The following is a 12003-nucleotide window of genomic DNA, read 5'->3' on the forward strand; positions in this document are numbered from 1 at the left end:
CAAATGGTGGTACCAGATACTTGACTGGTTTTCTGATCCACTCCCATACCTTTTTTTTAAGGTATCTGTGACCAACAGATGCGTATCTGTATTCCCAGTCGTGAAATCCATTGGTTAGGGCCTAATGAATTTTTCAATTGACTGATTTCCTTATGAAGTGTAATTCAGTAAAATCTTTGAAATTGTTGTATGTTGCATTTAGATTTTTGTTCAGTGTATTAAATCATTATTTATTGAAGTTCTTGTCTCTTATCAGCATTGAAGCTTTGCTAGCTAGCTACAAGCCAGTGATTTGTTTAGCAAAGCAATGTCAAATTAATATATTTATTTGAATGAACACCTGGGTCAAAACATGAGAAAATAATGATCAGCTTGCTTGGATAGCAACTTAAGAATGCAAAAGTTGTGTGATGCGGGCCTGGAGGCAAGGGGAAATAATGGCAGTGAGTGGCCAGTGTGAGAGCTCACTCAAGTTGTTGGCAGCACCAGACCATGGACAGTTCTTCCCGTCGTGTGCCATCAACGGAAACGTCACTATATTAACATCACCAACTAGCTTTGTTAGCTTGGACTCGCCAACCATACTAGTTGTTGCCTATGTAGGCCTATTAGATATTTATTAAATCAATATTTATGGAAGTTCTTGTCTCATCATCATTAAATCTCTGCCAGCTAGATTCCAGTGATTTGTTTAGCATAGCAATGTCAAATTAATAGAATTAACAAATGACCAGCCCGCTTGACTTGCACATTCAGAATGCAAAAACAATTTTACTCGTTAAAATGTTAATGAGAACTTTTTTATTAATATTCATATAACTATGTTGGCAACCATTTACTAAAAGCAATATTGCTTGAGTACCCGGGGATTATCGTGTGATGACTCCCTCCGAAGGGCTGTTCCCGGGCCTCGGCTTTGCCTTGGGCCAAAGAACAGCCCTTAGTCAGGAGTTATAGCACAATAACCTTATTGCTTAAACACCCAGTCCCCTTATCTGATTATCAGCTGGGTCTGAAAAGATTCTCTTCCTCAATGTGCAGCGAATTCAAAATTGATGAAAAGCCTCAATTATCAAGCGTTTTTATTTTGCATAACCAAAATGCCTACTATTTAGATGGGTAATCGAGCATGGTAACCGAGCATGGTAACCGAGCATAGCCCATTTACTGACTGCTTACTTCTGTCTGAAGTGGCTTGCCTGTAGCTCCTGTATTTACACTGTTGTTCTGGCTCTGTTGCATTCACTGACCTTTTATATCGTTCATGATAGGAGTGTTTCTACGTGTGTGTGTGTAAATGTCGCTTCTTGTTTCTATATTAGGTATTCTGTATGGCACCATGACACTGGAGCTGGGAGGGAAGATCACTATTGAGTGTGAGAAAACCAAATATGTGGCAGAACTGGAGTTCAAGTTGAAGGTATGTGTGTGTTTGTGTGTGTACTTCCTAAGTTTGCATCTTTTCCATGTTGTACAGAAACATAAATACAAAATACATAGAAACATACTTTGGTGAAACAATGAAGCGCAATGAGAGGGAAAAGAACTAGAGGCAGACCCATATACAGTTGAAGTTGGAAGTTTACATACACTTAGGTTGGAGTCATTAAAACTCGTTTTTCAACCACTTCACAAACTTCTTGTTAACAAACTATTGTTTTGACAAGTCGGTTAGGACATCTACTTTGTGCATGACACAAGTCATTTTTCCAACAATTGTTTACAGACAGATTATTTCACTTATAATTCACTGTATCACAATTCCAGTGGGTCAGAAGTTTACATACAAAGTTGACTGTGCCTATAAACAGCTTGCAAAATTGCAGAAAATGATGTCATGGCTTTGGAAGCTTCTGATAGGATAATTAACATCATTTGAGTCAATTGGAGGTGGATGTATTTCAAGGGCTACCTTCAAACTCAGTGCCTCTTTGCTTGACATCATGGGGAAATCAAAAGAAATCTGCCAAGACCCCAGAAAAAAATATGTGGACCTCCACAAGTCTGGTTCATCCTTGGGAGCAATTTCCAAAAGCCTGAAGGTACCACGTTCATCTGTACAAACAATAGTACGCAAGTATATGGGACCACGCAGCTGTCATACCACTCAGGAAGGAGACGTATTCTGTCTGCTAGAGATTAACATACTTTGGTACGGAAAGTGCAAATCAATCCCAGAACAACAGCAAAGGACCTTGTGAAGATGTTGGAGGAAACCGGTACAAAAGTATCCTGATCCACAGTAAAACGAGTCCTATATCGACATAACCTGAAAGGCCGCTCAGCAAGGAAGAAGCCAATTCTCCAAAACTGCCATAAAAAAGCCAGACTACGGTTTGCAACTGCACATGGGGACAAAGATCATACTTTTTGTAGAAATGTCCTCTGGTCTGATGAAACAAAAATAGAACTGTTTGGCCATAATGACCATTGTTATGTTTGGAGGAAAAGGGGGAGGCTTGCTAGCCGAAGAACACCATCCCAACGGTGAAGCACGGGGCTGGCAGCATCATGTTGTGGTGGTGCTTTACTGCAGGAAGAACGGCAAATCATGGCATCATGAGGTAGGAAATGAGGTAGAAAATGTGTGGATATATTGAAGCAACATCTCAAGACATCAGTCAGGAAGTTAAAGCTTGGTCGCAAATGGGTCTTCCAAATGTACAATGACCCCATGCATACTTCCAAAGTTGTGGCAAAATGGCACAACAAAGTCAAGGTATTGGAGTGGCCGTGACAAAGCCCTGACCTCAATCCTATAGAACATTTGTAGGCAGAACTGAAAAAGCATGTGCGAGCAAGGAGGCCTACAAACCTGACTCAGTTACACTAGCTCTGTCAGGAAGAATGGGCAATTTAAAGGCAATGCTACCAAATACTAATTGAGTGTAGATACTGTATGTAAACTTCTGACCCACTGGGAATGTGATGAAAGAAAATAAAGCTGAAATAAATCATTCTCTCTACTATTATTCTGACATTTCACATTCTTATGTAAAGTGGTGATCCTAACTGACCTAAAACGGGGAATTTTAAGATGGATTAAATGTCAGAAATTGTGAAAAACTGACTTGAAATGTATTTGGCTATGGTGTATGTAAACTTCTGACTTCAACTGTATCGTTTCACCGACTTAATAGGCTGATATTGTCCTTTTAACTATATATCGATGTCATCCGAAAATTCCACCGATAACCTTTGATTTTTTAAATATTGGTTATCTGAACACTTGTGGCCATGATGTCATTATGGTCACAATGTAAGAAATCACAATTTGAAATGTATTTCTTGGACAATTGCTCTTTTAGATAGCAATTTATGTGGAAAATTTTACTTTTTTATTTCCCCGCTGTAAAACAGTATATCAGCAGATAACGTTTTGTCCCCCAAAAAAATCGGAATCGGTATCAGACCCAAGAAAACCCAAAAGTAATTGTTTTATGAATTAAATTAACTAGCCATTGCATGAAAGCAAATAGAAAGACAAAACAGTAAAGGGGCAAGATAAAAACTGGGGTGACGGTCGGTTATTATAACTGAGTTTGTTGGGTTTCATCCAAAAGGTACTTTTTAAAATGTTTTATTATTTTTAAATGTTCCTTTAAAGGATGTGTAATATATATATATATATATATACAGTGCCTTGCGAAAGTATTCGGCCCCCTTGAACTTTGCGACCTTTTGCCACATTTCAGGCTTCAAACATAAAGATATAAAACTGTATTTTTTTGTGAAGAATCAACAACAAGTGGGACACAATCATGAAGTGGAACGACATTTATTGGATATTTCAAACTTTTTTAACAAATCAAAAACTGAAAAATTGGGCGTGCAAAATTATTCAGCCCCTTTACTTTCAGTGCAGCAAACTCTCTCCAGAAGTTCAGTGAGGATCTCTGAATGATCCAATGTTGACCTAAATGACTAATGATGATAAATACAATCCACCTGTGTGTAATCAAGTCTCCGTATAAATGCACCTGCACTGTGATAGTCTCAGAGGTCCGTTAAAAGCGCAGAGAGCATCATGAAGAACAAGGAACACACCAGGCAGGTCCGAGATACTGTTGTGAAGAAGTTTAAAGCCGGATTTGGATACAAAAAGATTTGCCAAGCTTTAAACATCCCAAGGAGCACTGTGCAAGCGATAATATTGAAATGGAAGGAGTATCAGACCACTGCAAATCTACCAAGACCTGCCGTCCCTCTAAACTTTCAGCTCATACAAGGAGAAGACTGATCAGAGATGCAGCCAAGAGGCCCATGATCACTCTGGATGAACTGCAGAGATCTACAGCTGAGGTGGGAGACTCTGTCCATAGGACAACAATCAGTCGTATATTGCACAAATCTGGCCTTTATGGAAGAGTGGCGAGAAGAAAGCCATTTCTTAAAGATATCCATAAAAAGTGTAGTTTAAAGTTTGCCACAAGCCACCTGGGAGACACACCAAACATGTGGAAGAAGGTGCTCTGGTCAGATGAAACCAAAATTGAACTTTTTGGCAACAATGCAAAACATAACGTTTGGCGTAAAAGCAACACAGCTCATCACTCTGAACACACCATCCCCACTGTCAAACATGGTGGTGGCAGCATCATGGTTTGGGCCTGCTTTTCTTCAGCAGGGACAGGGAAGATGGTTAAAATTTATGGGAAGATGGATGGCGCCAAATACAGGACCATTCTGGAAGAAAACCTGATGGAGTCTGCAAAAGACCTGAGACTGGAACGGAGATTTGTCTTCCAACAAGACAATGATCCAAAACATAAAGCAAAATCTACAATAGAATGGTTCAAAAATAAACATATCCAGGTGTTAGAATAGCCAAGTCAAAGTCCAGACCTGAATCCAATCGAGAATCTGTGGAAAGAACTGAAAACTGCTGTTTACAAATGCTCTCCATCCAACCTCACTGAGCTCGAGCTGTTTTGCAAGGAGGAATGGGAAAAAATTTCAGTCTCTCGATGTGCAAAACTGATAGAGACATACCCCAAGCGACTTACAGCTGTAATCGCAGCAAAAGGTGGCGCTACAAAGTATTAACTTAAGGGGGCTGAATAATTTTGCACGCCCAATTTTTCAGTTTTTGATTTGTTAAAAAAGTTTGAAATATCCAATAAATGTCGTTCCACTTCATGATTGTGTCCCACTTGTTGTTGATTCTTCACAAAAAAATACAGTTTTATATCTTTATGTTTGAAGCCTGAAATGTGGCAAAAGGTCGCAAAGTTCAATGGGGCCGAATACTTTCGCAAGGCACTGTATATGTGTATATATATATATATAAAATGACCCGGTAGGATTCGATCCATGCATGGAGACAATGCTGCTTGTAAAGGCAATCAGATGAAATCTCGGTCTAACTGTGACACATGGCACTATATCATTACATGCGGTAGATTCAGATCAAGTTGGCTCAAGGTCTAGGATCAGGGTTGTTCTGTTCTTGCTCTAGTCACCTGTAGGGGACGGTCTTCTCTCTCTGTATTGTAGCCCTTCCTGGGAGGCTCCAGCAGTGTGAACGTGATCTCGGGGAAGATTCAGCAGGGAGACGAGCTGCTGGCCACTGTGGACGGACACTGGGTAAGAGTACATGCATGTATCTCCCTCTCTCTCCCCTCCTTCACCCTCTCTCACTCTCTCTTATGTGCATGTGCTATCACAATATCCCTCTCTTTCTTTCTCTCTCTCTCACACACACACACATACACTATATCCCCATCTCTTCCCTGTTTGTTATTGAAAGTGTCTGTGTGTTGTTGTCAGGAATGAAATGTGTTTCTCCAGGAGGGGAGGTCAGTAAGAGGTGTTCTGATATGACGTGTTGATATATATATGGATGGATGAATGGATGGATGGATGGATGGACGGACAACATACAATAGCATTGGCAATGTACAAAAATAACGTGTGTGTGTGTGTGTGTGTGTGTGTGTGTGTGTGTGTGTGTGTGATCAGGATGGTGAGGTGTTCCTACAGGAGAAGTCAGGGCAGCAGGAGCACCTGTGGAACCCTACTCCAGAGGTCCGCAGCACCAGACTGAAGAGGCAGGTGGTACAGCTGGACCAGCAAGGGCAGTTTGAGTCGGAGAGGTAAGGACACACACACCACAGTGTTCTGTCTGCAGGCTTTTACATACATTGGATGGAAGCTTTCCTAAGACCTTTGTCTGTGTATGTGTGCCTTGCAGGCTGTGGCAGCATGTGACCAGTGCTATAGTGGACCGTGACCAGAACCAGGCAACCCAGGAGAAGTTCGTACTGGAGGAGGCTCAGAGGAATCAGGCCAAAGACCGTGGAGACCAACCTTGGCGCCCCAGACTCTTCAACCTGGACTCTGTCACCAACGAATGGACATACACACACATAGAGTATGGACACAGCACACCACCAAGTGGTCATACACACACAGATAGAGTGCGTACACACACACCAAATGGCATTACAAATATAACAGGACTAATATAGACATTGCATCCACACTGGCACACAAACCCCAGAATACATTTCCCCACCTGAAGATCTGGTATGTATGTGAACTTTCCCTCCCTCCCTCCCTCCCTCCCTCCTCTCCAGCACACGGCCGTGGGACCCTGAGCGCTGTCTGGTGCAGTTTGAGAAGCACGGGGTGATCCAGACCAAGGAGAAATCACAGAGACGACATAAAGGACTGGCGTACAGCCGCGCCTCAGCCTGGGCTAGCCAGCAGAAGGTAAGCGAGAGAGACACACAGATGTTCCCTCTTTCCATCTTGGTTTCTTTGCCAAACTGACTAGTTCTAACCATAGCATTTCAATTAGACTGGACACTCAACGCAGTCTTCTGGTGTTTGTGGACCAGTTACCATATTGGTTATACCATTTACAATAGTCTGGCTTCAATGTGTAGTTTTGTGAAAATTGGACATTACGTGTGTGTGTGTGTGTGTGGGGGGGGCGTGGTCGTGCCCGTGTTTCTCAGGCCCAGGTGAATGGGAAACACAGGAAAGGCAGCAGCCAGCCGTCTAGCTGCAGCCAGAACACTGAGAGCAGCAGCACTACACCAGAACCTACACACGAGTCCTCTGATAATGAAGGTAAGACGCACACATTCACCACGTCAGAACCTACACACGAGTCCTCTGATAATGAAGGTAAGACGCACACGTTCACGTCAGAACCTACATACGAGTCCTCTGACAATGAAGGTAAGTCAAAAACATACACTTGCTCACATGCACACATGTACATACACACACAACCCATGATGCCCATACATATCCTCAGACTATCAGTAAACCAAACATAGATTTTCTCTCCCTTGTCACATTACTAGGGTACCTGAGCCAGTGTACACGGTGCAACAAGGAAGTGAAGGACATTGCCCTCATAGAGGCCTCCATCGCATCCATACAGAAGACACAGCAAGACATCCAGAGGTAAGAGAGCACACACATTTTTTAAACATAAAATATCATTTAGCAGACACTCTTATCCAGAGGGACTTACAGGAACAATTAGGGTAAAGTGCCTTGCTCAAGGGAAAGAATTCAGACCCCTTGACTTTTGACATTTTGTTACGTTACAGCCTTAATCTGAAATGGGTTAAATAAAAAAAATCAGATTCAGCAATCTACACAATACCCCATAAGGACCGAACGAAAACAGATTTTTAGAAAATGTTTGCAAATAAAAACAGTAATTACCTTATCTGCATAAGTATTCAGACCCTTTACTATGAGACTCGAAATTGATCTTAGGCGCATCCTGTTTCCATTGATCATCCTTGATGTTTCTACAACTTGATTGGAGTCCACCTGTGGTAAATTCAATTGATTGGACATGATTTGGAAGGGCACACACCTGTCTATATAAGGTCCCACAGTTGACAGTGCATGTCAGAGCAAAACCAAGCCATGAGGTCAAAGGAACTGTCCGTAGAGCTCCGAGACAGGATTGTGTCGAGGCACAGATCTGGGGAAGGGTACCAAAACATTCCTGCAGCATTGAAGGTCCCTAAGAACACAGTGGCCTCCATCATTCTTAAATGGAAGAAGTTTGGAAACGCCAAGTTTCTTCCTAGAGCTGGCCGCCCGGCCAAACTGAGCAATCGGAGGAGAAGGGCCTTGGTCAGGGAGGTAACCAAGAACACGATGGTCACTCTGACAGAGCTCCAGAGTTCCTCTGTCGAGATGGGAGAACCTTCCAGAAGGACAACCATCTCTGCAGCACTCCACCAATCAGGCATTGGTGGTAGTGGCCAGACGGAAGCTACTCCTCAGGAAAAGGCACATGACAGCTTGGAGTTTGCCAAAAGGCACCTAAAGACTCTCACACCATGAGAAACAAGATTCTCTGGTCTGATGAAACCAAGATTGAACTCTTTGGCCTGAATGCCAAGCGTCATGTCTGGAGGAAACCTGGCACCATCCCTACGGTGAAGCATTGTGGTGACACCATAATGCTGTGGAGATGTTTTTCAGGGGCTGGGAGACTAGTCAGGGTCGAGGCAAAGATGAACGGAGCAAAGTACAGAGAGATCCTTGATGAAAACCTGCTCCAGAGCGCTCAGGACCTCAAACAAGGGGCGAAGGTTCACCTTCCAACAGGACAACGACCCTGAGCACACACCCAAAGCAACACAGGAGTGGCTTTGGGACAAGCCTCTGAATGTCCTTGAGTGGCCCAGCCAGAGCCTGGACTTGAATCCGATCAAACATCTCTGGAGAGACCTGAAAATAGCTGTGCAGCAACGCTCCCCATCCAAGCTGACAGAGCTTGAAAGGATATGCAGAGAAGAATGGGAGAAACTCCCCAAATTAAGGTGTGCCAAGCGTGTAGCGTCATACCCAAGAAGGCTGTAATCGCTGCCTAAGGTGCTTCAACAAAGTACTGAGTAAAGGGTCTGAATACTAATGTAAATGTGATATTTAAAATGTTCTAAAAACCTGTTTTGGCTTTGTTGTTATGGGGGTATTGTGTATATAGATTGATGAGGGGAAAAAACGATTTAATCAATTAGAATAACCTAACAAAATGTGGAAAAAGTCATGGGGTCTGAATTATTTCTGAAGGCACTGTGCACAAAATAAACAGGACGCTGCAAGATGGAGATGACAGAACAACTCTGCCCCCCTCCTGGTCAACTCGGGCACCTTCAGTTTTAGCAGGATTTCTAGTTGTTGTAGTTCATACCAATGCTGGGAAAGGACAGATTTTAGAAGTTTGATAGATGACTGAAACTCTCCCGCCTGTCCTTCCGTAGGAACCTGATAGCGTTGGGTCGTCAACTGGGCCGTCGTCAGGAGACTGAGGACAATGTGACACCAACTGGACGCCACTGTTTCATCCTGTGTGTCCTCCTGCTCTCCCAACTCTTCCTCAACTATATTTTCACCTGAACTACCCTGCAACAGAAGTTACCCCCCCCCCCAGGCACGGATGTAGGATCAGCTCAACACTCCCTATTAACCCTGACCTTAACTATTAGATGGAGGGGCAGCTTCGTCCTGTTCTCCTGATACGGGAGGGCCACAGGTGCCATAGCAATAAACACAGCCACCCACAGCCACCACTCACCTGCCAACCAGAGCGGAGCAGAGCGCCCTCCAGTGTAGCCAGTCAGCATGGCACCCACGCACTTTGGACTGAGAAGACCACGACAGGAAGAGATCAAAAAAGAAAGAGTGGACTGACTGGGGGTGTTTTTTTAAAAGATGAATGAGAGAATAAGGACTGAATTAGCTTTTTTTTAATAGGAATGAGAAGGAATTATTGTTTTACAGAAGAGGATGTTCCACCTGTCTTTTATTAATGGATGTGTACTTTTTATACTCCCCCTGCAATACTGTTGTGTGCGTGTGTGTGTGTGTGTGTGTGTGTGTGTGTGTGTTGTGTGTACGTACAGTAGGCCCTATGGGCATTGATGGACTACGGCTTGGAGTCCTTAATAGTCCACCTTCACTACAGACTTTGGGCCTTAACGCTGAAGCCAAAAAGAAGTGAAAACAATGTGACATCGACAAAACAAAGTGAACTCGAGATAAGAAAAAGAAACTTCCAATAATGCAATTGTCTTTTTGTGTATATCTATAATATGTCACTTTTTGGGCGATCTGACCAAATTCACATAGAAATATGTGCTAGAGATCTGTCACTGATTGAAAGCAAGCCGTAGATATGTTCTATTGTGCTTTATTTCTATGCTTCCCATGTTTTTGCGTCTTTTTGCTTTCGGTTTTGTACACTAGCTTCAAACAGCTGAAAATACTAAATATATTTGCCAGCGGTTTAGATGGTACAATTATACTCTACACTATACTTGCTTGTTTTGTCACATAAACTGAAATTTGGCGAATTAGAATTTTTGCAACCAGGAAATGATTTCTGCGTAGTGCATCTTTAATAATAATGATGATGATGATTTTACCAAAACAGTATTTATAACCTGAAAGGTAAAGAGTACTTGTTTACAGGTTTGTGTGTGTGTGTGTGTTTTATATTGACATATATAAACGAAGGGTAGGCAGAGAGAGGCAGGTTAGAAAGGTAAAAGGGATGTGGGTCTGTCTGTATGCCTGTAGCGCCATCAGGGAATGGATTTATAGCACTGCTCTGGTGTAGACAATCAGCCAAAGAGGACAGATGATTGGCGGTGTAGAGAGAATGAACAGGGGAAGAGAAGAAAGGAAACAACGAAAGACTGTTAAAGGTATAGGGTAATGAGGTTGTTGATGGGTCGGGTGTGTAATGTACTTCAGACGGCACTGTTTGGAAGAACTGTTCTCGATGTAATTACTGGGGGTCAATATACCCATATGTATATATTTGTCTGGAGCACACACACACACACAAGCACTGTGTTACCAATGAGATTCAGAATGTATTTATTGTGTGATTCACCTTGATTTATGGATCATACTCCGCTTGGAAGATGGATGCAAGTGGTGACAATCGCGAGTAAGTTTGTTCTCCCTTGTTCATTAGGTAGGCACCAAACAGGAAAATGGACTGAAACAGGGAGGGACACTGGACTTGACACTAATTTCTGTTCTGTTTTAAAATGGGTTGTACCCTATTGAACATGTACCAGGGGAACCAGGTCTGTGATCTAGCCTTGGGATGTTACTCGTACGTACGGACAGTCATGCAAGTTGGAGTCAAACATTAGGGTCAAAATTGAAAAACCAACCTCTTTGGTTGGTGTAAACTTGCCCTTGTCCAGGCACCCAATGGGGAAAAGGAGATGAAGGAAGTAGGAATTTGACTTTGGATGCTTTGATTCACGGTTTGTTCTATTTGTTTTGCACTCTACTGTCATGTACACAGATATTTTTGTCATATGAGAATGAAAGAACATGATTTTGCTAAATACCTGTTGCATACTGTAGCACTACAGTAAACATTGACATTTTGACTGGACACCCATTCTTGCTCTTTTGATTGAGTTTCTCCACAAAATGGTCAGTGCTGAAAGTCACGTCTGGTTATAAAGTGTCACAACGAAAGTCCTACAGCATAGCTAGTAGACACTAGGCAGGTTTCCATAGACCCAGGTTTATCCGACAAATGATGATGGAAACTGTTTTTTGAATAAATGATTGGCGAATAATTTAAGGTACGCCGGTCCCTTGATGTCATCACGTAACTATAAAACTCCACGTAATTGAATGATACATGCCTACTGCTTGCTAAATAAACAATGTCAACTACAAAAAGAATGTGTCTGGCGAACAAAGATTGTCCTGACTTTCAAGAATGCGGACGTTGTGTCGCCTTGCTTCTCTGGATGCAAGTTTCACCATCAAATTATTTCGGAAACACTTTAACCACTTCATTTTTTATTTGACACCTTTTTGGTATTTTGTCCCAGTTTCCGTCTCTACAAAGGTATGGTCTGGACGATGGCAAAACATGTAATGGTAATAATTGATTGAGCTTACATCTCTAGACACCCAAAGCTCTTTAAAGTGTAAGGGGAAACTCACCACCCTATCCACACTTACATACTCTTCATTTGTATT

At 42.4% G+C, this 12003-nt stretch overlaps 1 protein-coding gene across 7 annotated transcripts in view; it reads left to right on the forward strand.

The window, feature by feature from the left end:
* Positions 1 to 11697, forward strand: part of osbpl5 (oxysterol binding protein-like 5) — a 106566-nt gene extending 94869 nt beyond the window's left edge. For 6 of the 7 annotated variants that reach the window (XM_036949781.1, XM_036949787.1, XM_036949784.1 and 3 more), the window contains 8 exons: positions 1323 to 1420; positions 5497 to 5586; positions 5962 to 6095; positions 6194 to 6373; positions 6579 to 6714; positions 6963 to 7134; positions 7317 to 7419; positions 9246 to 11697. In XM_036949781.1, coding sequence (XP_036805676.1) covers positions 1323 to 1420; positions 5497 to 5586; positions 5962 to 6095; positions 6194 to 6373; positions 6579 to 6714; positions 6963 to 7134; positions 7317 to 7419; positions 9246 to 9381 — 1049 coding nt within the window. In that variant the 3' untranslated portion in view covers positions 9382 to 11697. The remainder of the gene's footprint in view (positions 1 to 1322; positions 1421 to 5496; positions 5587 to 5961; positions 6096 to 6193; positions 6374 to 6578; positions 6715 to 6962; positions 7135 to 7316; positions 7420 to 9245) is intronic. The other variant, XM_036949798.1, reaches the window with a different exon arrangement.
* The last annotated feature ends 306 nt before the right edge of the window (positions 11698 to 12003 follow it).

Source organism: Oncorhynchus mykiss, chromosome 2 (genome assembly GCF_013265735.2).
Source record: "Oncorhynchus mykiss isolate Arlee chromosome 2, USDA_OmykA_1.1, whole genome shotgun sequence".
NCBI classification, from domain to species: Eukaryota; Metazoa; Chordata; class Actinopteri; order Salmoniformes; family Salmonidae; genus Oncorhynchus; species Oncorhynchus mykiss.